Source organism: Lonchura striata, chromosome 3 (assembly GCF_046129695.1).
Source record: "Lonchura striata isolate bLonStr1 chromosome 3, bLonStr1.mat, whole genome shotgun sequence".
NCBI classification, from domain to species: domain Eukaryota; kingdom Metazoa; phylum Chordata; class Aves; order Passeriformes; family Estrildidae; genus Lonchura; species Lonchura striata.
The window spans coordinates 8,674,305-8,700,772 of record NC_134605.1 but is presented as its reverse complement, the minus strand read 5'-3'; the positions used below and the strand labels follow the sequence as shown (position 1 = coordinate 8,700,772).

Below are 26,468 nucleotides of genomic sequence, written 5' to 3'. Positions count from 1 at the left end.
CGGCGTGTCCCGTGCCGCGGCCCGTCGCGCCGGCGGAAGCGCGGCCGCCGCCGCTGAGGATGCTCCGGGCCTGGCGGGCGCCGGCGCTGGCGCGGCCCGCGCGGGGCTGGGCGCGCTCCGCCGCCTCGGAGGCCGCGGCCGAGAGCCGGGAGGACTCCCGGTACCGGGACACGGTGCTGCTGCCGCGCAGCCGCTTCCCCGCGCAGCTCCCGGGGCGGCTGCAGCCCGAGACCGAGCTGAGGACGCAGCAGGTGCGGCGGGGCCCGGCCGGTTCCCGGGAGCGGCTGGGGCTGCCCCGGGCCGCCAGGGTTTGGGCTCGGCCCCGCCGCGCAGGAACAACTTCTGGCCTGTCCGGGCTCTTTTTTAGGAAAGCGCGGACTCTTGATGTTTCTATGGTTTATATAGTCATACCGTTCATACAGTTTGTTTTGGAGGAGAGTCACGGCCGTCCGGATAGTGTAGTGCTAGGATAATAATCTCAGGCTTAATATTTCACTCTCTTCCGCCTTTTTATTTAAAACCTATGAATGTCGTCCCTTGCGGAGTTAGGAAAGTGTATTTGTTTGCTTGCCTGCTTGTGTTGTTAATTTCACATCCGGACTTTTTGGAAGTGCAGAGATTTGGGATGGTTTTGGTCTTTTTCTTGTTGTTTCTACAGAAATGTGGTTTTTCGGAACTGTACTCATGGCAAAGGCAAAGGAAGACAAAACAGGAATTTTGTCTGCATGATGGACCACCCTATGCCAATGGAGACCCTCATGTTGGCCATGCATTAAACAAAGTAAATATTTACTTGTTCATACTTTATGCTTGTGAAGTGGTAAAAAGCCAGCTGTCATGGTGTGCCCTGTGTTCTCCATTCCCATTTAAATCTATAACACTTTAACACGTTTTGGGTTTTGGTAGTTGGGGCTTTTAAAAACCAGTGGTTTGGTTATGTGGATACTATATTTTGTCATGTTGACATAGATAACATACTCCAACATAAACACCATGTACTGAATGCTTAGAGTTCATTTTGATTCAGCCCTGAGATTCACAGCATTATGCTGACCACAAAGTGAGAAAGACTCAGATTGTGAGCTGTGACCCACAGTGTCTCACAATCCCAGTGCCAGAGCTTGGGCTGCAGCAGTGTGCTCTAGGTCAGTGCTTTAGACTCAGCTCAGTGTTTTAAAAATGAGAGCAAGTCAGATTTGTTCACTTCAAGTCTTGCAAGTCTATAAAATGCATTTTTCAGTTCCACTGGTTGTGAACTCCTTGGATTAATGGTCCTCTAAGGTTCTGCCAATGTACAAAATGGTAGGCAAGAAAAATAAAACATTCAGGGTCTTTGGATCACAGAGTGCTTTGGGTCAGAATGGACCTTGAAGATGATTTAGTTCCAAACCCTCTGCCATGGGCAGGGACACCTTCCAACAGACCAGGTTGCTCAAAGCCTCATCCAAACGGGCCTTGAACACATCCAAGGATGGGGCACCCAGAGCTTCTCTGGTCTTAATAAAGAATTTCTCCTGCAGCTTTTGATAATTGTATTTTTTAAACAGGAGGAGTTTAATAACAAATGTGTCTGTTCCACGTGGGGGAGCTAAAGTGATAACAGACCCTTGTGGCTTTTCAGATTTTGAAAGACATCACGAATCGCTTCCATGTGATGAGAGGCTACAAAGTGCATTATGTGCCAGGATGGGATTGCCATGGGCTGCCAATTGAGTTGAAGGCACTGTCAGAAGTCAAAGGAGCTGAAAATCTTTCACCGATGGAAATTCGGCAGAGAGGTAAATAAAGGCTGAGAGACTTTATTGTGGCCTTTTCTATTAGCTATTGGTGACTATTTTCTATGTTCACTGGCTGTATTTGCCAAACAGAGCAGGCTGGAATCTGATGAAATGGGATAATTTCACACAGGCTTGATTCGTTGCTGTAATGGGCAAGCAGAGCATTGACCCTCAGTTTAAAAAAAAAAAAAAAGGAGGGCAGGAGATTTGGATGTCTCCTTCAAGGAAACTGCTATTTATCAGATCAGCATCCATTTGGTTTTTGAAAGCTGAATTTAATTAGGAACTGAAAAGATGGATGTAGAAGTCAGGCTCTTTCAGGACAGCTTGGTTCAGTATCACAAGTAGGAATGTATTTGTTGACTTTTTAACAATGCTACAAAACCATAGGGGGGATCCTTTTGGAGAAAGTCTGCATTATATGGAAACAGTTTTGAAGAAATAATTTCAAGCCCCTTTTTCAAAATGGGTTGAAAGGCATCATAATTCAGCTGCAAAGCTTTTTGTAATGAGCAATTGAAACTGCTTTAACTTGAAATTGTGGTAATGAAATGGACTAACTTATTTTCAAATGTATGTTAGAAAATTTTGGATCAGCATAAGCAGAGGGAGTTAACTTTCACTGTTACTAGTTTTATGTTGAGAACTTATCTTAAGAAATTTTTCTTCCTAACAAAATATATTTCCCCCTGCCTTTCTTAAAAAGAAAGTTTGTAGTCTAAAGACATGTGCTTAATTTTCCTGTGTTGGTGAAAAGGTGCCACTCCTGTTTACTCTTTGCAGTCATTTTTTGTAACAACCAGTCTGAAATGTATGTATTTTGAACCATAATGGTTAGTGCATAGGTTCACTACATTCAGCTCTGGCTTTACTATAAAAAAGTCAATAGTGCATTTTAAGTGGTATTTTATTGATCTTAGTGTGCTAAACCATGTGCTTAATGGGACCATTCCCTTCAGCCAGAGCATTTGCAGAAAGAGCGATTGAGAAACAGAAATCTGCCTTCATTCGTTGGGGTGTAATGGCAGATTGGGACAACTGCTACCTTACATTTGATCCAAAGTATGAAGCAAACCAGCTGAAAGTCTTCCACAAGATGTATGATAAGGTATGTTGAAGTTCTGTGCAAGTCTGTATTGATTTTTTATGAGTTTTGGTTCTCCTAACTTTCTTTTTTCCCCTCACTGTCCTCTCTAGGGTTTAATTTATCGGGACTATAAACCTGTGTTCTGGTCCCCTTCAACAAAGTAAGAATCAACTTATTATTTTGTCTTTAAAATTTTAGCAAGGATGCCAGTAGCTTTTGATGTTGGAGTGTGTAACTTGTGTTTGATGTGTATCAGAACAGCCTTGGCTGAGGCAGAACTCGAGTACAACGAGCAGCACGTGAGTCGCTCTGTGTACGTGAAATTTCCGCTGCTGAAGTCGCCGCCTAAGCTGACTGCTGTGATAGGTACGACTTCTCTGTAGCTTTAGAGACTGACAGCTTGGATTTTTGTTGTAACTGTGAGTAAAGTACTTCTGATTTACATCTGTAGATGGATCATCCCCTGCTAGTGTGCTAGTCTGGACCACGCAACCTTGGACTGTGCCAGCCAATCAAGCAGTTTGTTACATGCCAGACTCAGCGTAGGTGTCTTCCACTTGGTTCAGTTGTCTGTGTCAGTCCTTATTGGTATTTAGCAGCAAAATTAAAACATCCTGCCATTACAGTTTACTTAAGGCATCTTTTCTGGGTTTTGTTTGGGGCTTTTTTGTTCTGCTTTTAAGTGATGCGATTGTAAGCTTTGTTTTATATCTAACATATTAATTTCTGTGTACATTTTTATTAAATTATTTCTTTTTCATGAGGCAAGATTACCTGGAATTTTGAGATTTATGAGTGAATTGGACATGTAAAACCTACTTGTCTGTCTTTTAGAGATGAAGCATTTCACAGATTGGTAGCTTTGTGGTATTTGGAATTATTTAGTATCACAAATTCACGTTTGTATTGCAGCTACTCAATTGTAAAATGTGCAACGACTGGACAACACTTCATCCTTGCTGCAGATAGAGTTGAATCCACAGCTGCTGTTCTGGACACACAGTTTGAAGTTGTATCAACATGTAAAGGTAGGATTTCATATTGTTAAATTGCTTAGAAATCTGCTGAGAGGTGTCTCAAAACTGTTCCAGTTTTGATGGATTAAATGTGTTTATAATTTGAGAACATGCCTCAAAAAATAATACAAAGGAGAGGAGGAGTCTGTCAGATTTACTGTTGGTGTATTGTAGCTCAAATTATCATCCATAGATTTCAAATAAATATTTAAAATCTGGCTTCATGTTTGGAAAAATGAAATGTAGAGTGCAAGTCTGTTCAGTATCAAAATCTTTATTACACTGAGTGCAGTTTGTATTTCCATCCATTGTTGATGACAATAGGGGGCTAATTACAAGCATGACTGGTGAGGTACTGTAGTTGTCTGTCTGGGCAAACTAAAGCAGTTGAGTTGGCATCCTAACAAACTGCACAGTGGCATTTCTAACAGTCAGGCTTGGGATTCAGTGTCATGAGTTGGGATTTAGTGTGTTGTTTGTGAGCTTTATTCATCTGCCTCCATCAGTGGTTCAGTGTTGGAAATATGCATTTGTAAAGAAGGTGAGGAATCTATTTCTACCTATTTCTATGACTTCTTGTTTTCTTTTTTTTTTTTTTTTTTTGGTGTCTTTCCATGCCTTCTCTTTCAGAGGAAGTTTACCTAATGATGAAATTACTGGGGGTGTTTTTTTCTCACAGCTTCCCCTTTTTGAATTATGTGATTTACAGATAACATCCCAAGAGTAGTAGAGTTGAACCTTCTTAAAAAGAAATTTCATATTGGAACCTGTTCTTTTTAACTTCCCATATATTCAGTAATTAATTATAGTTCTGTATTTGTGTACATAACTGTGAAGGCAGTTATTAAACATGTTCCTTCTAGGAGAAAATCATACTGTGAACACCATTTTGTCACATGGCACATTCCTCAAGCTCTGTGATTCTTGACTTTCAGCAAGGCTTTAATAATAGTATTTCTTCTGTGTTTTTTTACACTTGTTCTTTTTCTGCCCTCTGACAGAAGTTGAATGCGTGAATTGTGTTTCTCTATTTTATCTTCTGCTTGTATTTTTCAGGTGCAGATTTGGCAGATGGTTCTTGTGCTCATCCCACCATTCCTGGCAAAGTCTCTCCCCTGTTACCTGCAAATCATGTGACAATGACAAAAGGGACAGGATTAGTTCACACAGCCCCAGCTCATGGTATGGAAGATTACAGCGTAGCTTCCCACCATCAGCTACCCACGGTACTTTGTCTTTTCAGCTGTTGTTCTTGATTTCCTGGAACTGATTGACTCTGTAACCCTAAAATTATTTATTTTAATTTGTGCATAAAACTTGAAAATATTTCCAAGCATTCACAGAAGTGTGAGTATCACTAATGGCCTGCAGAAATGCAAGACTAACCTTAAGGAAATGTGTATCGGGTTAAAAGAATGAAGTTTCCTTCTGCTGATTAAAGCTTCTGAGGAGGTCTTAGAATCAGTTTTTTCTGCTCTTTGTGTGGTTTTGTTTTTAAAGAAGAACACAGAGAATGTTTCTCAGATACTGACTCTCACTACTCAGAATTATCTTTTACATGCAGATCAGTAAGTCACCTGTTATGTAGATCATTGTTACTTTTTTTTCAGCAAATCTTGTTTTAAACACATACATAAATACAGCTCATTTATGCATAGCTAGTTTGATTGATGGGAGTGGAGATTCAGGATATTAGGCATGGGGAGGGTTAGGTTTGCCTTTATTTTGCACTGAAATACCAGTGACTGTGATGTATGATAGTTGTGGTATGTGTGCAGATGAAATGGTGCTCATTTCTTCTGAGACCTAAAATTCACTTACCTGGTAGATTACTAAACGGCAGTTTACTAAATCTGAAGTATACTTAAATATTTTGTTATTCATCAGAAAAGAGTCACCCAGTAGAGTATTTTACTCACTTTTGAATACCAGAAAGATAATTAATTGGTGCATGGTATTTTATTGACATGATTAATTTATTTATTTTCAGGATTGCCTTGTGGATGAAAGTGGGTATTTTACAGAAGCAGCAGGTTCTGAACTTAAAAACAAGAATGTCCTTGAAGAAGGGAATGAAGCTGGTGAGTATTTGATGTTTGACCATTTGTTACTGCATCACTTACAGTCCTGCATATATTTTGAGAATATGTATAAACTGGCCATATTTTGAATATAGATGAGGTACAGGCATTCCTTTCTAAGTGTTGATTATAGAAAGGACTGAGTTGAGGTTAACAGCAGCCATATGTTCAAACTGAAATTTAATCTTGCCTCGTTTTTTCTCTCAGTCATTAAGATGCTTCAAGCAGCTGGGAGTTTGTTAAAAGAGGAGAAATACGTGCACAGTTACCCCTATGACTGGAGGACTAAAAAACCAATTATTATTCGTGCCAGCAAACAGTGGTTTGTAAACACAGCAGATGTGAAGGCTGCAGCACAGGTATGTAATTTTGCTTTCTTATGAGACACTTGAAGACAGCTGATGCTACTTGGAATTAGAAAAAAAATCTTGCTGTAGCTCCCTCCAGAATATGATCTTCTCTAGGGTTTATGAGCAGTAGTTGAAAAGCATTAATTACTTGTTGAAGTGAAATATATATTGTCAATTCGTTTGTCAATGTTGATACAATCTAGGGTAGCTACACTGACTGGTATATTTGCTCATTGTAATTACAGATGTAGAAGTTTCTAAGAGATACTGCTGGTGTTTTCCCTAAAATATTGTTTTTAAATATGATGTTTCAAGGAATTAAATTAGAAGAGACAATTTTATTACTGTTAAAATGACCTTTTTTTTTGTTAGGCTAGCCTTGTGTGGCCAGACATCTTTGTTTGCTGCCCTGTTAATTTTGTCACAGTCCTGTTTTGAATAACTTTAAAGCTTTTGCTCTTTGAGGCTACATAGATCCACAGAGAAGATTCAGGCCAGCACCTTAGGGTAACTGATTTTATTCTAATTAGGGCATGAGGTGTGTATTCCAAATTAATCTTTATCTAGAATGGATGAAAACACAGTGGTTACTCAGCAGGGTTGGGAGTGAGTGGTAGCCCTCTACAGACAATTTATTTCAAGGTGGGTTTTCAAAGTAGTCAAGAGTACAGGATACAGTCAGCTTTTAAACTTCTGATTTGGTCACTGATGCCATTTTAACTTGTTTTTAGGGTGTGTCTGCTAGAGAATCAGAGAACTGGGGTTTGGTTGGGAAATGCACAGTAAATGCAGTGTTCAAGTAAGTTATTGAAGAGCAGCAGGCAGTTGTCTGAGAATATCTTGTTTGATACTGGGAATGGGAGAGTAGATCTGTAACATATTTTACTGACAGCATAGACATTAATTGTGGGAAAGGTGAAGCATGGTTAACAGTTCACTGTCTCCTTTATAGGATGTGCTGAAAAAAGTGAAAGTGATCCCTACATCTGCAGTGAACAGGATGCTGGAGATGCTGGACAGAAGGACGTTCTGGTGCATATCACGGCAAAGATGCTGGGGCGTCCCAATTCCTGCTTTTTATCAGAAGAGCACGGGAGATTGCTTGATAAACAGGTACCTGCCTAGCTTAGACATGAGAACTGACTGAAGCAGCACTGTCTGTTGTGCTGCAGTTAATGATATTATAAAACTTATTATTATTTCAAGTAGAAATACGTGCTTTTACTTGTAGTTATTTATACACGGATCTCATTTATATGTAAGTTAAAACAATCGAAAGCTTGTGGCTGGAAGTGACTTACATATAAATAATAGGAATCAATTTACTTAAATACTTAACTTACGTGAAAACTCTCCTTGAGATTAATTGCTGCTTTCATCCCTTGTCTTCAATGAGCTGACAGTCATGACTGGCATTTCCATTTAAGCAAGCAGTGAAATGCAAGTTGTGGTTAGAATACATGGCAACTGTAATTGTACCACTGTACATTAAATAGTCCAGGTGCTGTGTCAAGATAGCTTTTTGCAGTTAAGTGACAGTGAGATCTGAAATGGAATAACCACAATGGTTGCAGAATAAATATGTGTCATTTGTTTCAGAACAAAATTTGAGTAGTTTTGAAGACCAGCCTCAATTGGAACTGACCCTTAGCTATATGATTTGGTGTGTCCAGATCTTCAGATGCTAGCCTGGTTCTGACATCTTTTGATTAATAGTATCCAGATATTGCAAATACTGCATTTCAGGAATTATAGACAACATAATGCAGAGGAAATCCAAGCTATGCTTTAAAACAAGGAAACTCAATCAAATACGATCCTTTTGTGTCCTGTAAGGAGTAATAGAGTTCTACTTTTAGTTCTCTGGGGAACAGAGATTTTCAGTTGTGAATGCTCTCTAAGAAGTGATTTCATAAAAAGAGTATTGCATTAGTTCCATAATTTTGAATTATTCATTGAATTAGTTCCATAATTTTTTCTGCCTTGAGATACACTGATGTATCTTGGTTTTGTACACCTTAACCTTACGAACTTCTGGGAAAATTCATAAATTTTCACAAGTGGAGGTGAACTTGAATATTGTTGCAGAACTTTTTTTTATTTTGGTGTTGAGTAATGTAGTGCAGGAGTCCAGCATGTTTTCCAGAGGCTGTACTGAGCACAGAAGCAGTAGATAGTAGACAGTAGTAGGTGAGGCTCAGGGTGTGGAGAGCAGGGAATGGACTTTAGACAGGTAATCCTTAGCTTCACCTGGCGTGACTGGGTGTGTAGGTGTGCAGAGAGATGTACTTTGGCTCTCTCACTGTAGGCAATAACTGTGAGAAAAGACCACAGTAGCCACAATGTTGTTTATAGTGCCTGGATAATGCTGGCACACAGCAGGAAATAAATGGGTGGAGGGTTTGTGGGACATAAAAGCATTTTACCTGCAAAAAAGCATGTGTGTGTCTCTATAAAAAACTACTCTTTCTGAGGAAAACTTCTTGTATTCTGGTTGAAGAGTAGGCTTGAGAGTGTGTGTGTTGCCTAAAAATTGTTAAATATGTAGTTTAAGAAGCAAAAAAGTGTAATGGAAACCAGTCCAGCAGTTGGCACTCAAATGTGAAGGGCACCATGAAGCAGGAGCTCCTTCTGAACACTGAGCAACTGGGACAGAAAGCATTTGAAAGGAGGGATGTGTAGGAATTCCTTCAGGTTGTAGTAAAATAACTTTGAAAGGCCATGACCTCTATTAAAGCTCCTGCCTTTTGTGAGTGCTGAAGCAGTGTGAGATTATTCCCAAAATTGTGCAAAATGTGGCAGTTGCAGCATTTTGATGTAGCAAATTCTGCCATAGCTTAACACCTCCACTTTTGTGTGTAGTTGTTGGCCCAGCAGTGAGACTTGTAGGGGAGTGAACGAGGGGACAGCATGGCATGTTTGGGTAGAGAATTGATCTGGGGAATAGAGAGACATTTAGGAAAAAAACCAGGCAAATTCACTATGCTTGGAAAGAGATTTATTTCATTCGACTGACAGGTTCAGATGATCATTTACAGCCAGTACTCTTTACTTCTAACTTTACTTACTCTCTGTGGAATTTTCAAAGCAAGTCATTAAATATTCTAAAACGTTTGAATTTTAATATTTGTAAAGTTAACTGTAGGAAACTTCTGTAACTGGAGTAGAAGTGCACAGAATATTGGCCTATAGAAGTGACAGGCAAATGCAGAAGATAGTCTGTCAATTCATAGGTCATTTTCCTGGACACCAGTTCTTACTGAAAATAGCAGCTAAGCCTGACTGTTCTGTTACATTTGCATTATCATTTTGAAAATCATATTACAACAGGTTGCTGACATACTTTTTAAGAAGTTGCATACATAGTGTGAATAATTAATATAGTTAAAACATAAAACACAGTAAATAAGTTGCATTTCAAAACATGAGCTGTTTTTAACTTGAATGCTGGATAAACAACCTTTCAGTAGCAGCTGCTGTGGAGTTTTTGAGTGACTATCAAAAGTAACAGCATCTCCACTGGAAGTCAGTGTAGTCCACATGGAGTTGCTGTTACATATGAGAGCACCAGTGGTCGATCTTGAGTGATTCTGTTCATGTATCACCTGTAAAAAGACTTTTAAAAAGAAAAAAAGTCCCTAAAATAAACTGCTGTTTCCCTCTGAGAGTTGTCCCTGAATTTGTCATGTGAAAAGCTGCTAAAAGCCCTTCTTTCAAGGTGGAACTTCTTTCCCTAACAGTGTTTTTTCCACACCAGCAATCCAGTCTTCCTAGCTTAAAAGCCAAGAGGTAGTTAGTAATGTTCAGTGCAGAATCTCTATGAGTCTCCTTGCTGCTGTGGCCCCCCCATAACCCTAAAATATATTTGATTCAATGACATTGTCATCTATGGTTAAAAATTTAATATACCACTGATGTTTAAAATATTTTATGCAGAGTATGCTGCATCATACTGTGACCAGGAGTGTAAAAGTTATTATTAAAAATCCCTTATAGGAAAGAGAGAGAAAAGAGAGAGCACTTTTCGTTATTGCCATTTTCAGTAAGAATACAGAGGTGGGATTCTGTGGGATTTTTCTGCACAAATGGAGAAAAAAGACTTTAAGTAATTTAGAGAACATGCACAAATAGATGCTTATGATGTGTGACAGCTTTCAACATTTAATAGATTTCAAGAGAAAATATTTAATAGATTTCAAGAGAAAACATTCTTCATCTAGGAAATTCTGTAACTCATAGAAAAGAAGAAAGAGCTCCAAAACTAAAATATAAGAATTGTATTTCCAGTAGTAGCTCAGCACAGGTAATAAATGTGAGATAGTCCTTAATATGACCTCATGCAGTAACTGCTTTACAAATAAACTGTTCAGATATAAATATGATAATAAATAGCAGTATTTGCAAAGATTGTTCTAATGCCTCACAGCCTTTGTCCACTTCCCTGTGACTTTGATTAACACATAAATTAAACTTCTGAAAAAGAAAAACCCAGCATGTTTTTGAAGGAGGTCTGTCCTGTGCTCTAATTTGTTTTTTAACATAATAAGACATTTTAGTGAATTGCAATTAATAGCAGCTTACCATCTCCTAAATACTTACAGCTGTAGTATCGACGTTCCTGTAAAGCAGAAGATAACTTTCCCTCTTTGCTGCTGTTGGAAAGGAGATGGAGAGAACATCGGGCTCTGTATTCTTCTGCTCCTGGCTGTATCTTAATGCTGCCTCATTTCTGTTAACAGATTAAATAAGTGTGCAGCATAATCAATACCTGGCTCCCGGGTGATTGGCTGGAGCCGTGGTAGCGTGAATCGCCGTCGGGCTGTCAGAGCGCGGCAGGGACACGTAATGCAAGTTCTTCCAGATAGCCTCTGAATACAGGGCAAAGTTTTACAATGCCTTTATGGCTCACTCAGGGAATTATCATACTCACCTTGAAGGCTGCAGATTATAAAGTGATGAGTAGTTATTTGAGCAAGGTGGTTTTCACTTGCACCTTACAGAAAAGTACTTTGCAAAAATCCTGCTCCTTACAGTGCAGATACCTTAAATAAAGTTATTTCTCTCTTGTAGTAAAATTAATCATAAGGATCCTGCAAACAAAGCAGAGACAAGTACAGGGATTGTGTTTGTCTTGTATTTTTCAAACTGCAGGAGTAAAAAAGATTTGTTGAAAAGCTACCTTGGCAATTTTTCATCTAAACTACCTGCTCTTATAAAATGCTTGTTAATGTTCACTTATACTCTGTAGGGAAACACTGTATAGCGAAAAAAACGTGCACTGCTAAAATAGTGTATTTTTTAAAACGTGATTTGAAACAATGGTAGAATTTTGATAATATCGGTCAATAAAAATTTGACTTCACAGTCCTTGACTCCTTATTTCTTGTAAGTAATTGATAACACAAATCTGACCTCCTTTTACTTATCTGAAAACTTTTATCAGTAGCATAATTGCACCTGTTGGATCTTGTGTAACAAAAATATCTTTAAAAAATCTGCTTTTCATAAATTAATAATGTAATCTTTTCATTGCATGGCAATATACTTGATAAAAGGTTAGCCCATGGTATGTTTTGTGGGAATGGTTTATCTACAGGGGTACACAAGTCTTGTGTGACATTGGCAATACTTACTGTAAATGAAAGTAGGCATTTCATTATGGTTTCCCAAGGGAGAGTAGTAGCAAGGGTTTATTTCCTTCTTGTCTGTCCCCTCCCCCCACCTCTGATGGAAAGGAAAAAAATTAATGAAGTTTATTAAGTTTATTAATAGTTTATTAAGAGTATCTTTTTATATGCTGTCCAAGATAACTCTTAGTTTTGATCTATAGCTGGACTTAGGACCTTTTATGAATCTCTCCAAATATTGATGTTGTGAAATACCTGTTGAATATTTTAAAGATGTATAGATTAAAAATTAATTCATCACTGGAGTTTATGTCCATTCACTGAAGTGTATTTGCAATATGAAAAAGTTATGTGGAAGACAGGCTTAGTTCCTGTTTAAATTTTCTGCTTTACAGGATGTGCTAGTAGCTTTTCTGTACTAATTGTGGATATGATTCCTGTTCAGAGAATTTGTCTGGCTCTCACTGAGACCAGAGCCATTAGCTGAGCACTGAATTACCTCTTGCATGCGTCACTCAACATACACAAATATTTTACATGGTAATAAACATGTTTTAGGGTAAATAATCCTCTTTTCAATTTAGCTATTCTTGTCTTCTGCTGGTGAGTTCCATGGGTAATATTCAGCCAGTGAGAGGAAGGCGTTGAAACTGTGGAGAGAGCTTTTCAAATCTTCAGGTGAAGATAACTGGTTATCTATAACTGTCTTTAAAAATACACTGAAAGTGTATTTGAGAAGCCAAGGTGGAAAATTCTATTGGCAAAGAGTGAAAAATAATATTGTGTATTGCTTTTTCTAAAATGTTCCTGGATGCTGCAGCATCATCACTAAAGGTCAAGGTGTAAATCCAGCTTTGTCAGTGGAAGGTACTCACCCTGCAAAAGACAAATTCAGTGGAATAGTTTAGTCCAGGCTGAGGCAAATTTCTTTTCTGTGTTTCCTGTGAGCTTTCTGAATTTGAAGGTTTAGGGTAAAGGAGACAAGACATAAGGGTTGCATATCAACTGTCTGCCAGGAATTGTACCAGGGGTTGTTGTTTGCTTTTGTCTTGGAGAAGTAACACTCTCACAACTGGAAGTGTAGCCAGCCAAATAGGCCTCTGTGCAAATATTTCTGGAAAGAAGTGGTACCATTCACAGCTGGAGTGCCTCAGTGTTGTTTTAGCAAGTTAAATGTTAGCAGATGCATTACAAAGCCATAAATTGTGTCCTACCACCATTAAAATGGAAGGTAAATGATGCCTGTGCTGGTTTGAAAGGGGCAGAATGGTGGTGGTGCCACCAAGGATGTCCATGTGTGAGTACTGGTCCTTAGTGACCTTTCCCTGAAGAAAATCCGCTGAGATGTTCTACAGGAATTTATTTTGAGAAGTGAATTGATTAATTGATGATTGAGTGATTGATTGGTACAAAATTGATGTTCTGTCATTGCAATTTGAGGAGTCAAGAGCAAAATTGATTTTCTTCTTCCCATTGCACCTCCTGTCATGAACTGAACTAATTTGTTCTACAGCTTCTTGGAGAATGTTTTCATCCTTAAACCCTGAATGTAGGAGTCCACTAAATGTTTTTAGTGATGTAGCTCAGCTTATTAGCAGTGCAGTAAAATACTGTGCTAAAAACCAAACACAAAACGGAGTGATGACTGAAGAAGATCATCTGCCTTCTGTGTTCTCAAGACAATTATGCCAGATAATTATTTTACTTTCCCCCCTTTTTGCAGTACTGTGTCAAGAAATTAGTTAACTGATTAAATCTTCATTTCTCAGGTTATAAATAAGTCTCTGGTGGCCTGGGTAACACAACAGGTTTAGTTTGAAGTTGGTAGGTCATGATGATCTGCTGTACTCCTTAAATACAGCAGATGTCTTCAAAATCACCTATTTAGGACTGTGCTCTGTGTGTCAGCAAGACAAAGTGTGTGGGGTTTCTCTTTGGTTCTTTAAGATACCTTAATTTATGTCTAGACTTGGTATTAAGCAATATTAAAAATCAATTCCCTATAGCCTTACCTACTGGGGCCAAAGATTGAATGTGTCATAAATAATGCACAGAACTGCACACCTTGAGGTTGCCTTATCTGTTCAGATCAGAAAAAATGCTTAGTTAACTTTTTAATTTTTCTTATTTCTGTAATATCTGTTTATTTCAGAACTTTTGTCCTGGCTGGTGCTATATGTTATGAACTCATAGATTGCCTTCAGAGTATACATTGAATGGTTTATTATCACTCCTCTACTGGGTGCAGAATTTTCAGTTTCTTACTGAATTAATATATTAATATATAATTAATATATTTACATTTATTACAGTTTGAAAAATATATTACTAAATTTGGGAAATTCGGGCAACTGGAAGCTTAAGATATATATGTGTGTGTGCTACTTCCTTTCCACATGAGTTCTCAAAGTCTCTGTATCCAGTAGGAAAAATAGACCTGTTGTTAAAAAGAGCAGATATTTTGAGGGGAAATAGTTGTGTAGTTTCACTAAATTCAAGGTCAATAAATAGCAAATAAAATGGATTTTAGAAGTTTTCAAGCTGCTGGCATCTTTTGAGTGCCCCAGTTATGAGGTATTTGCAGAAGAAGATATTTGGAATCCATGTGCATTTTTGTATGTTGTACAAATCCACCCATCTTGGAAGGCAAAGGCAGAAAGTATTTAATGCAGGCAGGAAGCTCTGTGAAGTCTTGTATGGATTAGAAGCTGGAAAATCACAGGTTCTAATAGCTTGGTCTGTGTATCAGCATCTCTCACTGCTTTGAGTCTGGGATACTTGTGGAAAGGTGTGATTAACTGCTCCATTCATAAACCCCTTTTTTCTTCCTAACCCAGTGAAACCATCACAGATGTCATCAAAGTAGTGGAGCAGCAAGGGACAGATGCATGGTGGGCCCTCCCCATCGAACAACTCCTGTCCAAACAGGCTGTAGCAAAGGTAAACTCCTGACTTCAGGTACAGCAGGTGCTCGACACAGTTGAGTGATGGGAAATAGTAGAAAAATTTTGTTTATTCCCATGAGCCTCTTCAGACTTGTACCCTCATTGTAAAAGGAGTACTCACAGAGTGAGATCTGAGTGGGGCAGAACACACACAATTGGATTTGTTCTGTTAATTCAGGGCAGAGATCTCCATCCTCCTCCTCCTCTTAGATCAGGAGGAAAGTGGCATCCTAATGAACCAAATTATGAGCCCAAATATGTATTGGGTCTTGGTCATTAAGATGGATTAGAATTTTTATTTAGTTGTTCCTAACTTTTTATTGTTCTTTAACAGTTGTGTACTTAAGCTAGCACAAAGCTGTAGTGTTACTGTGCCATCTGAGGTTTTCTTTGTAATTTTTCCTTGCCCTACCTTGAGTTTCCATTCGAAATTAGAAAACTCTTGTCAAAAATTATCTACATTATTTTGTGTTCACTCACAGAGTTGGTAACAGAACCTGTACAAAACTGGTCCAGAAATCAAATTTGCTTTATTTCTAGCTTTGAAAAGCCTTGATGATAGGGTATTCTATTTGCATTATTTAATAATTGTTCTCTCAATAGGCTGGTGGTCATGATGTTTCGGATTATGTCAAGGGACAGGATGTCCTGGACATTTGGTTTGACAGTGGAACTTCCTGGGCTCATGTTTTGGAAGGTAAAGAACTCCTGTGTTGATCCTTCTTCTAAAAGACTTGGAGAGCAAAATATAACTCTTCTGTGTGACAGTGTTGGTGTCAGCAAAACTGAGGCAGATTATGCCAGCAGCAGGCTGGCTGTGACTTGTAAAGCTGCTTTTGCTTGTAAAGATAAGGATTTAATGTTGGCAAACTCATTTGCAGCATAATTAAAGTCGAGATTTTTCTAATATTCTGCTCTAATGATTCTGACATGTGGTGTACTGTGTAACTGCTAATCACCTCATACTTGTTTTGAGTGAAGAAGTGTCATAGCATGGACAGCCAAGGTACTTTGCTGCTGGTTGGTAGTCTTAAGTTGTTTTTAGTTAACAAATTTCAGTCTGTGCTTGTCTGTGCTATTTGAAGCAAAACAAGACTAAGATCAGCTGCTGAGTCTAAATTCTATAATTTAAAAGTGTTAGGTGTGTTTTTTCACTTCAGATTACTTTCGGTAACTAAAGCAGTATATTGTGACTTAAAATATTTATAATTGCTATATGCTATTTATGTCTCCTACTGCCAGTAGTTGCTACCCAGTAGGTAACAGATAGATATTTGTATAAAAAGATGTAAAATATAAACTGTTTGCCTGGAGGATAATGCAAAGTCAGGAGTCCTTTCTAGAGGAGGAGTCTGGTCCCATACATCAAGTCTGTTGGACTTTAAACCCTCTGTACACAATTACATGATAACAATCTTGCTGAATTATAAAACACGTTAGTAGCAGAGTTTTATTTCATAGCAACATGGTCAGGCAACAGTACCATCAGCAAACATTAATTTTCTAGAAGACTTTTACATATATTGAGGTTTATGCTCTTAAAAAATGTTTCTGGTTTGATTTTGAAAGGTATAACAAAGTAGAGTTATTTTATGCAGTCACAAACTTGCATTGGTAAAGGACTGAACCTCAGCCCTCTAATCCTGTAAAGGAGATAGCTTTTCATAAGGAATTGCAGAATCAAGACTCTGGATTCGTTGTTAATTTGTGTAAAGCTCCCATATGGATTCTGTAGTGTCTAATAAATGTTTGGGTTACCACAGTACAGACTTCTTTCATGGAACTATTAAAGTTCCTCTTTTCCACCTAGTCCTCTCTTTTAATGAAATTTGCTGGAGCTTGGTGTGTGTGAGGCATCTTCTGCTGCTGTGTGACATAACTGGAGTGGCCCCACTGCTGTCCAAGCTGGGGACTGGCTAACCAGCAGTGTAACCTCCTAACCCTGTTTATTCTCAGAAATTACACAAAAATTGCATTACCTTTTTTCTGTGTAATTGAGGCTTCCAGCCACTGCCAGAAGTGAAGTACAGTCTGTGATTCATATCAAATTACTGGTTTAACTCACCTTTTACAAAATTTTGCAAGAGAAGTTGTTGAATTAAGAGTTTTGTTCTCTATTTCCCAAATACACTCCAGTTTTTAAAGCTTTTTGCAGAACTTCTTCCAATATCAATGATAAGCAGCAAGGCTTACAGACAGGCTAATGGGTGGGATTGTTTTCCAAAGTACTCTTGGAGAAAAAAAGATGGAATTCATGGAGAAATCCAAGATTGCTTAGAGAGTGTCATTATGGGAAGAAGAACTAATTTTGTGGTAGGAGATAAGTGATAGCAGAGGTTGTTGCTGACTTTTGTCACTGTTGGTGGCAGAGGTTCTTTCATGAGTTACTTTCAGGGCAACTGCAGGATATAAAAGATGGCTAAAACTGAGACTAATGTTTGTTTCACTCTGCCCTGAACTCAAGTTATTGAAAATTCTAAGTCAATGATCTGTTAATAGCCAGCAGGAATAACAGATGTTACAGATTTCCCTGTCAGTTCCAGTGTTGTGAAAATAATTCCTTCTCTCCAGCATCTCTGTGACTCAGAACTTGGCCTGAGTTTTCACTGCACTTGACCCAGCTGTGTCTGAGCTTGCTAAAGGAGGAGGAGCTGTTAAAAAAGGAATCCTTTAGATGATGGCCACACAGCAAATACAGCAGGACAAGAAAAGAGATTCTGCTGAATGAGGTTAAAGGAATTGCTCAGTGACAGCCAAGCCCAATGGTGTAAATCATAGGTTGCATTACCTTTTGCCTTTGCACAGTCCTACTTCTAATGCTTGCCCTGCTGCATCTCCTTCCAGGGACTGGGTCTATTGCTGATGGACATGGCCTAAAGTTACTCTTGTTCCATTAAATTATGGTTGGCTTCCTTTTTCCAGCCTGGGTGTGCCTAAGGTACCACTTGTAGCTAAATGACAGATTAACCAAACCATTCTATGTCAGCAGTGTGGCAGGTGCAACTTACACACTAAAATCAGAGATCTGGCTATTAGATTTGTAGTCACAAACTCGAAGTTGTACAGCTACAAGTAGACTGTGTATGAAATAAAAACCACTCACTAGCATCACTGAGAGCAGATCCACAAGTGCAACACTCTCTGAAATCCCCTAGAATTCCCTGGGGATGCTGTTTGCTTTGTTAATGCTCTGTTTGCCTAACACTGTTTTCACTGAACAGTTGTTGTGCCCTCTCATCCTGTTTATTTCTTGCTACACATGCCTCAAATTTTTTGGGGGGAAGAACTGTTTTATGCAGTGTTAAAATTTAAGTCCAGGTGCTTCATGCATGGATAACTGTGTTCTCACAATGCTGCTGTGAAGTAGAAGAGTGTTAATCCACTACTTACAAAAAGAAAGTGTGGTAAAAGCAAAATTTTGTTCAAAAGCATATATTAATTTTAAATACTTAATGTTGTGGTGCCCAGCATTTATTCTGTTGTTTTTTTGCTTTAAGTTCAGCCTTTTGACAGAGCTCGTTTCAGTGGCTCCTTCTGGAGCATCCATTTAAGGCATGTCTTAAAGTTCTTCTTTAATGTCTTAAAATTCTTCTATATCTTCCTCATGGACAGAATGCCAGCTTCACTACAACCTTGAGATGATTATTTTTTAAAATATTTCATATAAAAATGCACACTGGACTTCACTATGATGTGATTTGCCACTGGTAAAAGTCACGCAGCTTTTTACCCACAGTTTTGTGGGTATTGCAATGATGGTAGTTTTCAACATCATAACTTTTTTTCCCTATCTTATTGGCTAATGTTTAACTGAATGAATGTGATTATTTTACAACTTGCCTATCTAAGTGTTTAAACTTTTGTGCTGACTGAGAGGCTTGAATTTATCTTAGCTGGTTCATTCCTGGCATTAAAATACATTATGTTTAATCTAAAAGTCAAAGTCTATAAGATCAAAGATATGGAATCTTGAAATCCAAACCAGAAGGATCATAAATTGTAATTCTCTTTAATGACCTATGTACTATACCTCAGTTAAAATAAACAACAGAAAAGTCTCTTGGGTTGTTGGACATACTTTTCCATTTATCAAAAAAAAAAAAAAAAAAAAGAGCACTGTTGTAATTAATTTATATATAACAATCACAACTTTAACAAAACTGAGGAAGGGGAGCTACTTATAAGGCAGGTTTTTATATGCAAACTCCATGTTTGTATTTACAGATAAAAAGTTCAGGCCTCTGTTAACTTTGCCAGCACCAGCAGCCAGCTTGCCAGATGTACTAGTTCCTATCAGAAAAGCACAACCCACTTTGCTGTTTGTAATCAGTTGTTTGTTGACATTCTTCTGTCCTCTAACTACTGGCATTTCCATGAAAAGTTCACTTCTCTAAAACCTGTGGCTAGTAAACTAGTTGTAAGTAACAAATGTGTTGTTACAGATTTTCTAATGTTACTATCTTCCTGACCACAAATATTCTTTTTCTATCTTGTCCTCACAACTATTTTTGAAGTCTCTTAATACAAAGGTTGCTTCTTACCTACTGTACTTCTAAACCCCAGACTCTTTGTAGATTTCCTTGACTGAATAAGCAAATGTGTAAAAAGTGTGATATCCACCCACACGTTTTTCCTGTGCTACCTGGAACTGTGTGGCCTTGACCTTTGTAATGTTGAACTTCCCTTTATTGCAGGATGGATCTAAATATCGAAACTTCCATTAAAAGTTAAACAAATAAAGTGTGTCAGTGGCAGAAAAAAGAATTGTCTCAGGGGTCCTAGGAAGAAGAAAAGAGGAAATAGTGAATAAAAATTGAGTAGAAAAAGTTCTGTCTGAATATTGAGAAAGCAACACCATCAACTTGTAGAATCAAAACTAAACTTCTGACAAATATGTGTATGGTTTTGCATCTTTGTAGGCTTTGACTTGCATGTTCTGCTGTGTTCACACTACTCTGTTCTCACTCTGGTGACCTGTCTGGGATTGCTTAGGACAAGGAGGGACTTCTTGAGTCAGCAAGCTTTGTACCTTTTTGTACAGTGGCTGAATTCCACCAGTAAAGCCATTTAAACTGTGCTGTCCTCTTCTCAACCCTGTGGAATAGCTGGGTTGGCTCTTTTGCTTTTAATGTGCAGTCAGCTAATACTCTGCCTGCCTTGTAGCCCAATTTTCCTCATTAGCTCCACTTGTTCTTCCCTAGCATTCCTCTTTTTTTCTGTGTTTGTATTTACAGGGAATAATAATTCTACTCAGCCTTCCCAAGCCAGCCTTTTCCAGATGCCTCTATCCCCAACAGGCTTTCTTGTTTCCCATGTTGTCCTAACTCTTTGCCTAAGTTTTTAATCTTTCTGGAACACCAGTGACCAGAAATGTAAATTCTGTCACAGGTGAGCTGTGTTCACTGCCAAAGCTTCCTGCTCTCCTCTGTAAATGCCTTTCATGGGCTGGTTGGGCACCTTACCTCTGTGCCTTGTGCCCTGAGTAATTCCAAATGGGGAAGCTTCAGATGGTGGAAGAGTTTTCTATTAATTCCAAAGTAATTCCAGTAACTGGGTATTCCAGTTTGTTCAGGAGCACTTGAAAAGTATTCTGAGAACTTCTGGAAGCAATCTGAGCATGATAGCTTCTTTTCCTATTTTATTATTTAGCTTGGGAGAGACCAACCTTATTTGTTAAATTCTGGAGTGTGGCAAGTTTTGGATTATTTTAAAAATTGAGATATTAGTTAATCCCTCGTATCACAGTTAAGTAACCACACACCATTTAGAAAAGTAACTTACCTTGGGTTTAAAAAGCAGGATCAATGTTACTAATCACTTTCAGAGATTTTGTCCATTCATTGTTTTAAGATACAAGGTCTGATATTTCAAATAAAATGTTCTGCTTTTAAAGGTGCAGATCAAAGAGCAGATACATACCTTGAAGGAAAAGATCAACTGGGAGGTTGGTTTCAGTCCTCTCTCTTAACCAGTGTGGCAGCAAGGAAAAAGGCACCATACAAGTAAGTGCGTGGATTGCAAACACATTTCTAGTCCATTTATTGAATATTGGGCTTTTGGAAGTGTGCATAGTAATGCATAAGCAAGAGAAATCAAACCAGTACCAAGTATCTGATTCATGATCTTACATTTTCAGTATAAACTTTTTCTTATATTAGACTTTAATTAATTTACTGTTTAACTTTTTTCTGTCATAATTCTAATAATGTTTTAATTCTTAGTCATTTAGGACTTCTCAGATACAAGTCTGGCTTTTTGCTATCTCTCACTCCCACAATTAAAGAAATTCTTTGGGAAGTGCAGTGTGCAAATCTCCCAAGGTCATTGACTTGGGAATTCAACATTAGGCTGTAGGGAAATGGGAATAGGTGTGTGTGTTCTGCTGGAGCTGTGGCACACCATTTATCTCCTGAAAGATGGAAAGCATAGGGAAGGGAAATGTGGCTCAGCTACAAGGAGGCTGTGCAGTTTTGAGAAATGTATTGGCTTAGAAAGTAAATAACACATTAGTCTTTAATTAATTTAAATACTCGTGCCCTGGCTAGCTAAACAATCTGTTGCTTGCACAACAAAATTAAATGAGGAAAATAAAGTAGTTTGCTCTCCTTGGATGGTAGTACAGGGTGTATTCATGGTTGGTTGAACTCCGGGGATGAAGCCTCAGGCTCACTGAAACAGGGGGTTTCTGTGTGCTTTGACTTAAGAATATCCAAGAATATCCTCATTAGAAATCAATTCTTAGCATAGATTTTTCCCTGGGATTTTGTTTTCACTAAAATCTTTCCTGCAGGACTCTGGTGGTTCATGGCTTTACTCTTGGTGAGAAAGGGGAGAAGATGTCCAAATCCGTTGGCAACGTGGTTGACCCTGATGTTGTCATCAATGGAGGAGAAGTAGGTCGAGCTCGTGAGTTACTCAGAACAGCCACTTGCAGTCTTTCACTGCCAGATTCTGCAGCTGTCCTGAGGCAGAACTCTGTCAGGCTCTGCTTTGGCTGTACTGCAGTTCCATCTGGCTGGACTGAAAACCTTGAGTTGTGTTGATTCTGCCGTAGTGCAAGAAAACCTCTGACCTCCATTCTCTGCTAAGGGAAAAGAAAATTATGCAGAGGGTGTAGAATGGGTCCTTTTTAACAGTGTTGATGGAGTAATGGAGTAGAGGAATAATAAAAGCAAACAAACAAAAAAAATAATGAACCTCTGCTGTCAAACTGACCGAAGCCTGCCATGTGTGGCTGGCAGTGCAGCAGTCTGATGTAACAGTGGCACCCCAGCAACCTCTCTGCTCTCAGGCCATTATTTACTCTGGAAACTTCATTCCATGGTCAAGGAGGTTGCAGTGCAAGTGATGCTCTGAATTTCCTTCCCTCCTCAGTCCTGCTGTTGCTCTTTCTGAGGCTGCTGAGCAGATTTTGCAACTCACTAGAGAAAAGAATCAATCCTTGCATGACTTGCTTCCCTGATTAATTAAAACATACAATTGTTCTATTCTTTCGCAAAGGAGAAAAGCCATTTTCAGAGCTGAAAACGGGCTGAAGGGGAAGAAAAACTTCTGTAGTTTTAGATATTAACATTGCTATTTAATGATAAGCATTCAAAGGGTTTAAGGCTGCAGATGAGTTTCTCTCAGCTTACCTGGGTTCTAGCACTGCCTGTACACAAAGTGCTGCAAGTGTGGGATGTTACTGCTGAGCAGTAACTCCTGCTAAAAGAGGGGGAAGCCTCCAACCACAGCGGCCTCTGGGCACATGGACAGAGTTTTAGGTAGTCCTTTGAGGAGCAGGAAGTTGGACTGAATGATCCCTATGGATCCCTTCCAGCTGGAGTTATTCTATGGCTCTGTGCTTTCCTGTCTGTCTTCAGGATCATGCCAAGGATCCTCCGTACGGTGCAGACGTTCTCCGCTGGTGGGTGGCAGAATCCAATGTTTTCACGGAGGTGATGATTGGGCCTGTGGTGCTCAATGCTGCCAGAGATGACATCAACAAGGTAAGAGCCACCAGTACCAACACTCATCCCAGCAACAGGTCCTCTGTGTCTTGCCTGCAAAGCTTTCCAGTCTTTAGCCTAAAGAAAGCTTTTCCAAGCTTATTTAGGGAGGTACTGCTTTTTACACCTGTGGGTCAAATAGTAAAGCGTGCTGAGAAAAAGACTCATTTCACAGCTTTGTGCTTTGGTAACAACAGACAGTCTTTATTTTTCTGTAGGTCCTTTTGCCATGTGTTCTTTATGATGCCTTTGTAACTATTCAAACAGCCATTTTGAAAAGTAGTCAGTTTTAATTAATGATGGAATATGAGCATTTTGTGTTTCATCTGAAGTGAAGGCTAATAATGTTTAATTGCTCTGGGTTGTTCCAGCTCCGGAACACACTACGCTTCATGCTGGGAAACGTGGAGGGCTTCAACCCAGAGACAGATTCCATCCCCCCTGCAGAGATGCACGTAGTGGATCAATACATGCTGCATCTACTGCACGAGTATGGCAGCAAGGTAGGAGGCAATTGTGTTTAGATGGAAATGTTTTCCATTTATTACATTTTCTTTAGGTGTGTGAGTAAAGTGCGTGTGTGTCACACAGGCACATTACAACCACAAAGGATCCTTCAATGCAATGTGCACTCCCTTAAGCCCATCTCAATTTTTGAGAAAGACTTTAATATTCTTAACTTGGTTTGGACATCAACCAGATTTTCCCACTCATTGCCCAAGGCCTCAAATTAGTAGTCTTTAAAAATAGTTAAAGATAGATATTAAAAAAAAAAAAAAATCCAAAAACTAGAGCTTTGGAAATGTGCTGTTTTACAGAACTTTGACATTTCTATCACTCAGAACCATTCTCCTGAAACCATGGGCCTAGTTTCTAGGGTTCCCCCTTTCCTTTCTTTCAAGTTTGTCTGGAAATTATTTCTTTGGCCTAACTGTTAGCTGACTTAACTTTTTCCCCTCCAATAACTTTTTAAAGTTTCTGCCAGACTTTTTGCCTCTCATTCCCTTTTCTGTAAGTTTAGTTTATCAGGGGCTGTGTGATGCAAAGCAATGCACTGTTCTTACCTCCCTCTCCCAGGTTACAGAAGCCTACAAACAATATGAGTACAGCAAAGTGGTTCGACTGCTGCAAGCATTCTGTTCCAGAAGCTTGTCTAACTTCTATTTCAGCGTGATCAAGGACAGGTGAGTTCCTTCCTGCTGGCTTTAAAGGTGAATGCTGAGTGAACACAGGTATCTCAGAGGACTCAGTGCATTCAGCCGAGTGGTTGCATTGTTGTGCTCTCTTCTCTCCACTGGTGGTACTGAACACTTTAAAAGGTCATCAAATGAACACATTTAAAACCAAATATTTAATGATGGAATCTTGGATCTATATTTCTGCCCAGAAAGGGTGTGCATCTGTATTTGGGAAGACAGGAGGAAGGGCTTTTAGCAGTTATCTGTGCAACTGAGTGTATTTATCTGTTTTTTTAGATCAGTAAAAGAATCCTAAGGCTGCGACAGATACCTGTGTAAATGTGCAAGGCCCGTTTCATGGGGTAGGAGGGGTGGGTTATTCTGATCTTTAGTTTGCAGAACGTGAGTAAAGGAGGAGCGAGGGGAAGAGAAAGAATTCCTGATGCTGAGGTTTAGAGATGAACCACAGCAAAGGGCTGACAGCTTAAGGCTCAGCTCCCTGAGGACAGATTCTCTCTCCCCAAATTACTGTGTAGAGAATCTTCTTTTCCTGTGGTTGCAGATGGTGCTGTCTGTAGCCCACTGTGCTTACCAAGTGAAGGGCACTGCAGTAAAGTTTTCTTTACAAAGGCTGGGTGGGTCAGACTTCTGTATGTCCAGTGGCAGTCGCAAAAGTGTAGCTCTTGATCAGAACCATGAACACAGGAATACTTTCCAGCTTTCCCTGCTGTCTTTAGGCTCTACTGTGAAGAAGCAAAGGATCCCAAGCGTCGTTCATGTCAAACTGTGTTGGCAGAGGCTCTGGACATCGTCGTCCGCTCCTTTGCACCCATCCTGCCCCACTTGGCAGAAGAGGTTTTCCAGTACATCCCTTACAAGAAAGGTAAAGCACATACCACTGCTAAGCAAGTCCTTTAGTGCACTGTTTAATTGCACAGTTACACTGTTTAATTGCAATTACAGACATATGCCACTCTTTTTGATTAATTTCATAAACCAACTAAAATAAGCATTGCTTTGTTTTGCTTTCAAGACTCAGAGGGTGTGTTTCGTACTGGCTGGATTAATGCAAGCTCAGCATGGAAGAAGCCTGGCATTGAGGAAGCAATAGAAGGTGCATGTGCAGTGAGAGACTCCTTCCTTGGGTCCATCTCTGGGAAGAATTCTTTGGAATATGAAGTCATCATTGTAATTGAGCCTGGATTGCTGTTTGAATTAATGGAGGTAAAAAAATGGAACTAAGAGCAGTGTTGTCTGTGTAAAAGCTTTCTTCTGCTTTGTACTTACCAGAGGATCACAGAATGGTTGAGGTGGAGAGTGCTGCTGGAGCCTGTACAGCGCAGCCCCTTGCTCAGGCAGGCTTAGTTAGAACAGGTCGCCCAGGCCTCTGTCCATTGGTTTTCAGATAGTTCTGAGGACAGAGACCCTACCAGCTCTCTGGGCTACCTGTGCCAGTATTTGACCACCCTGACAATAAAAAAATCAGCTTTTATTTCTTAGAGAAGGATCACCTTCACCCTACTGGCAATGCTCTAATACAGCATCCCAGGATGGGATGCTCCTGTCCCTTAGAATGCTGGCCTACAGGCAGCTGCTTGGCCCTCAGGCCCCTTTCTCTTGGACACTGCAGTTCAAGTCTGTCCCACTGCCCACTGCAGGAGTAAATCAGACTCTTGGTTCAAACCATCCACTCTGATGTGGAACCACAGCTCAGTATTTATTTTAGATAATGGACAGTGCTGAGAAACAAAACCAAGTTCCAAGTCTGAAAGCTCTTTGTCCCCTAGGCACTGCAGGCTGAAGAAACCTCCAGTGTTTCCCAGCTGAACGAGATAATGATGGCTTCCCAGACAACCCTGCTGAGCGAGCTCCCCAAAGAAACACCTTCAGATGCAAACATCATAAAAGGGACCTTCCTGATTAACTTGGAAGGTAAGAGAACCATTCCAGACAGACTCCTGCACTACAACACAGGGTAGTTCCTGCCTTGAGTCTTACCTACTGCTCCAGCCTCTCTCTCAGCAATGACACTTTCTTTGACAGGTGGTGACATCTGTGAACAATCTTCATACAAAGTTATAGCCCGACCCATTGCCAAAGCAAAATGCCCTCGCTGCAGGAGATACACGGCCGAGTCCTCAAGCACTCCCTGCCCACGGTGCCTCCAAGTCCTTGCTGCTGGAAAGGGGAGCACGTGAAGACAAAATGCCTATGCAAAAGCTGCTCCAAAGTGGCTGAAGCAGCAGGTCTGCATACTGGAACCTGTAGAAGCAGATGCTTAAGCCCCAGCCTGAGCAGGAGTATCATGTATTTTGGGGAACTTTATGTGTGTGTGTATATATATAAATATATATATATACATATACACTACTTGTGTATATCACTTTTCAGCTTAATAAAAAGGGTGGTTAAAAATAA

The 26,468-nt window shown here is 39.5% G+C and overlaps 1 protein-coding gene across 1 annotated transcript; it reads left to right on the top strand.

Annotated features, from left to right (window-relative positions):
• Window positions 1–59: 59 nt before the first annotated feature.
• On the top strand, window positions 60–26,468 carry IARS2 (isoleucyl-tRNA synthetase 2, mitochondrial). Its single transcript, XM_031504237.2, has 23 exons — window positions 60–251; window positions 659–781; window positions 1,622–1,778; window positions 2,738–2,886; window positions 2,976–3,025; window positions 3,122–3,231; window positions 3,317–3,407; window positions 3,778–3,893; window positions 4,938–5,107; window positions 5,872–5,962; window positions 6,170–6,321; window positions 7,265–7,425; window positions 14,777–14,879; window positions 15,488–15,581; window positions 20,778–20,886; window positions 21,675–21,777; window positions 22,747–22,872; window positions 23,244–23,375; window positions 23,950–24,056; window positions 24,788–24,933; window positions 25,084–25,274; window positions 25,838–25,982; window positions 26,094–26,468. Exons 1-23 carry the CDS (start codon window positions 60–62, stop codon window positions 26,246–26,248), a joined length of 2,973 nt encoding a protein of 990 aa, XP_031360097.2. The 3' UTR covers window positions 26,249–26,468.

Bases quoted from the DNA above. Each gene is read 5' to 3' on its own strand.
- IARS2 (XM_031504237.2), top strand. From the start codon at position 60: ATGCTCCGGGCCTGGCGGGCGCCGGCGCTGGCGCGGCCCGCGCGGGGC. The intron at 5,963-6,169 runs GTGAGTATTTGA...TTTTTCTCTCAG, and splicing joins TGAAGAAGGGAATGAAGCTG to TCATTAAGATGCTTCAAGCA. The intron at 24,057-24,787 runs GTGAGTTCCTTC...TGCTGTCTTTAG, and splicing joins TTCAGCGTGATCAAGGACAG to GCTCTACTGTGAAGAAGCAA.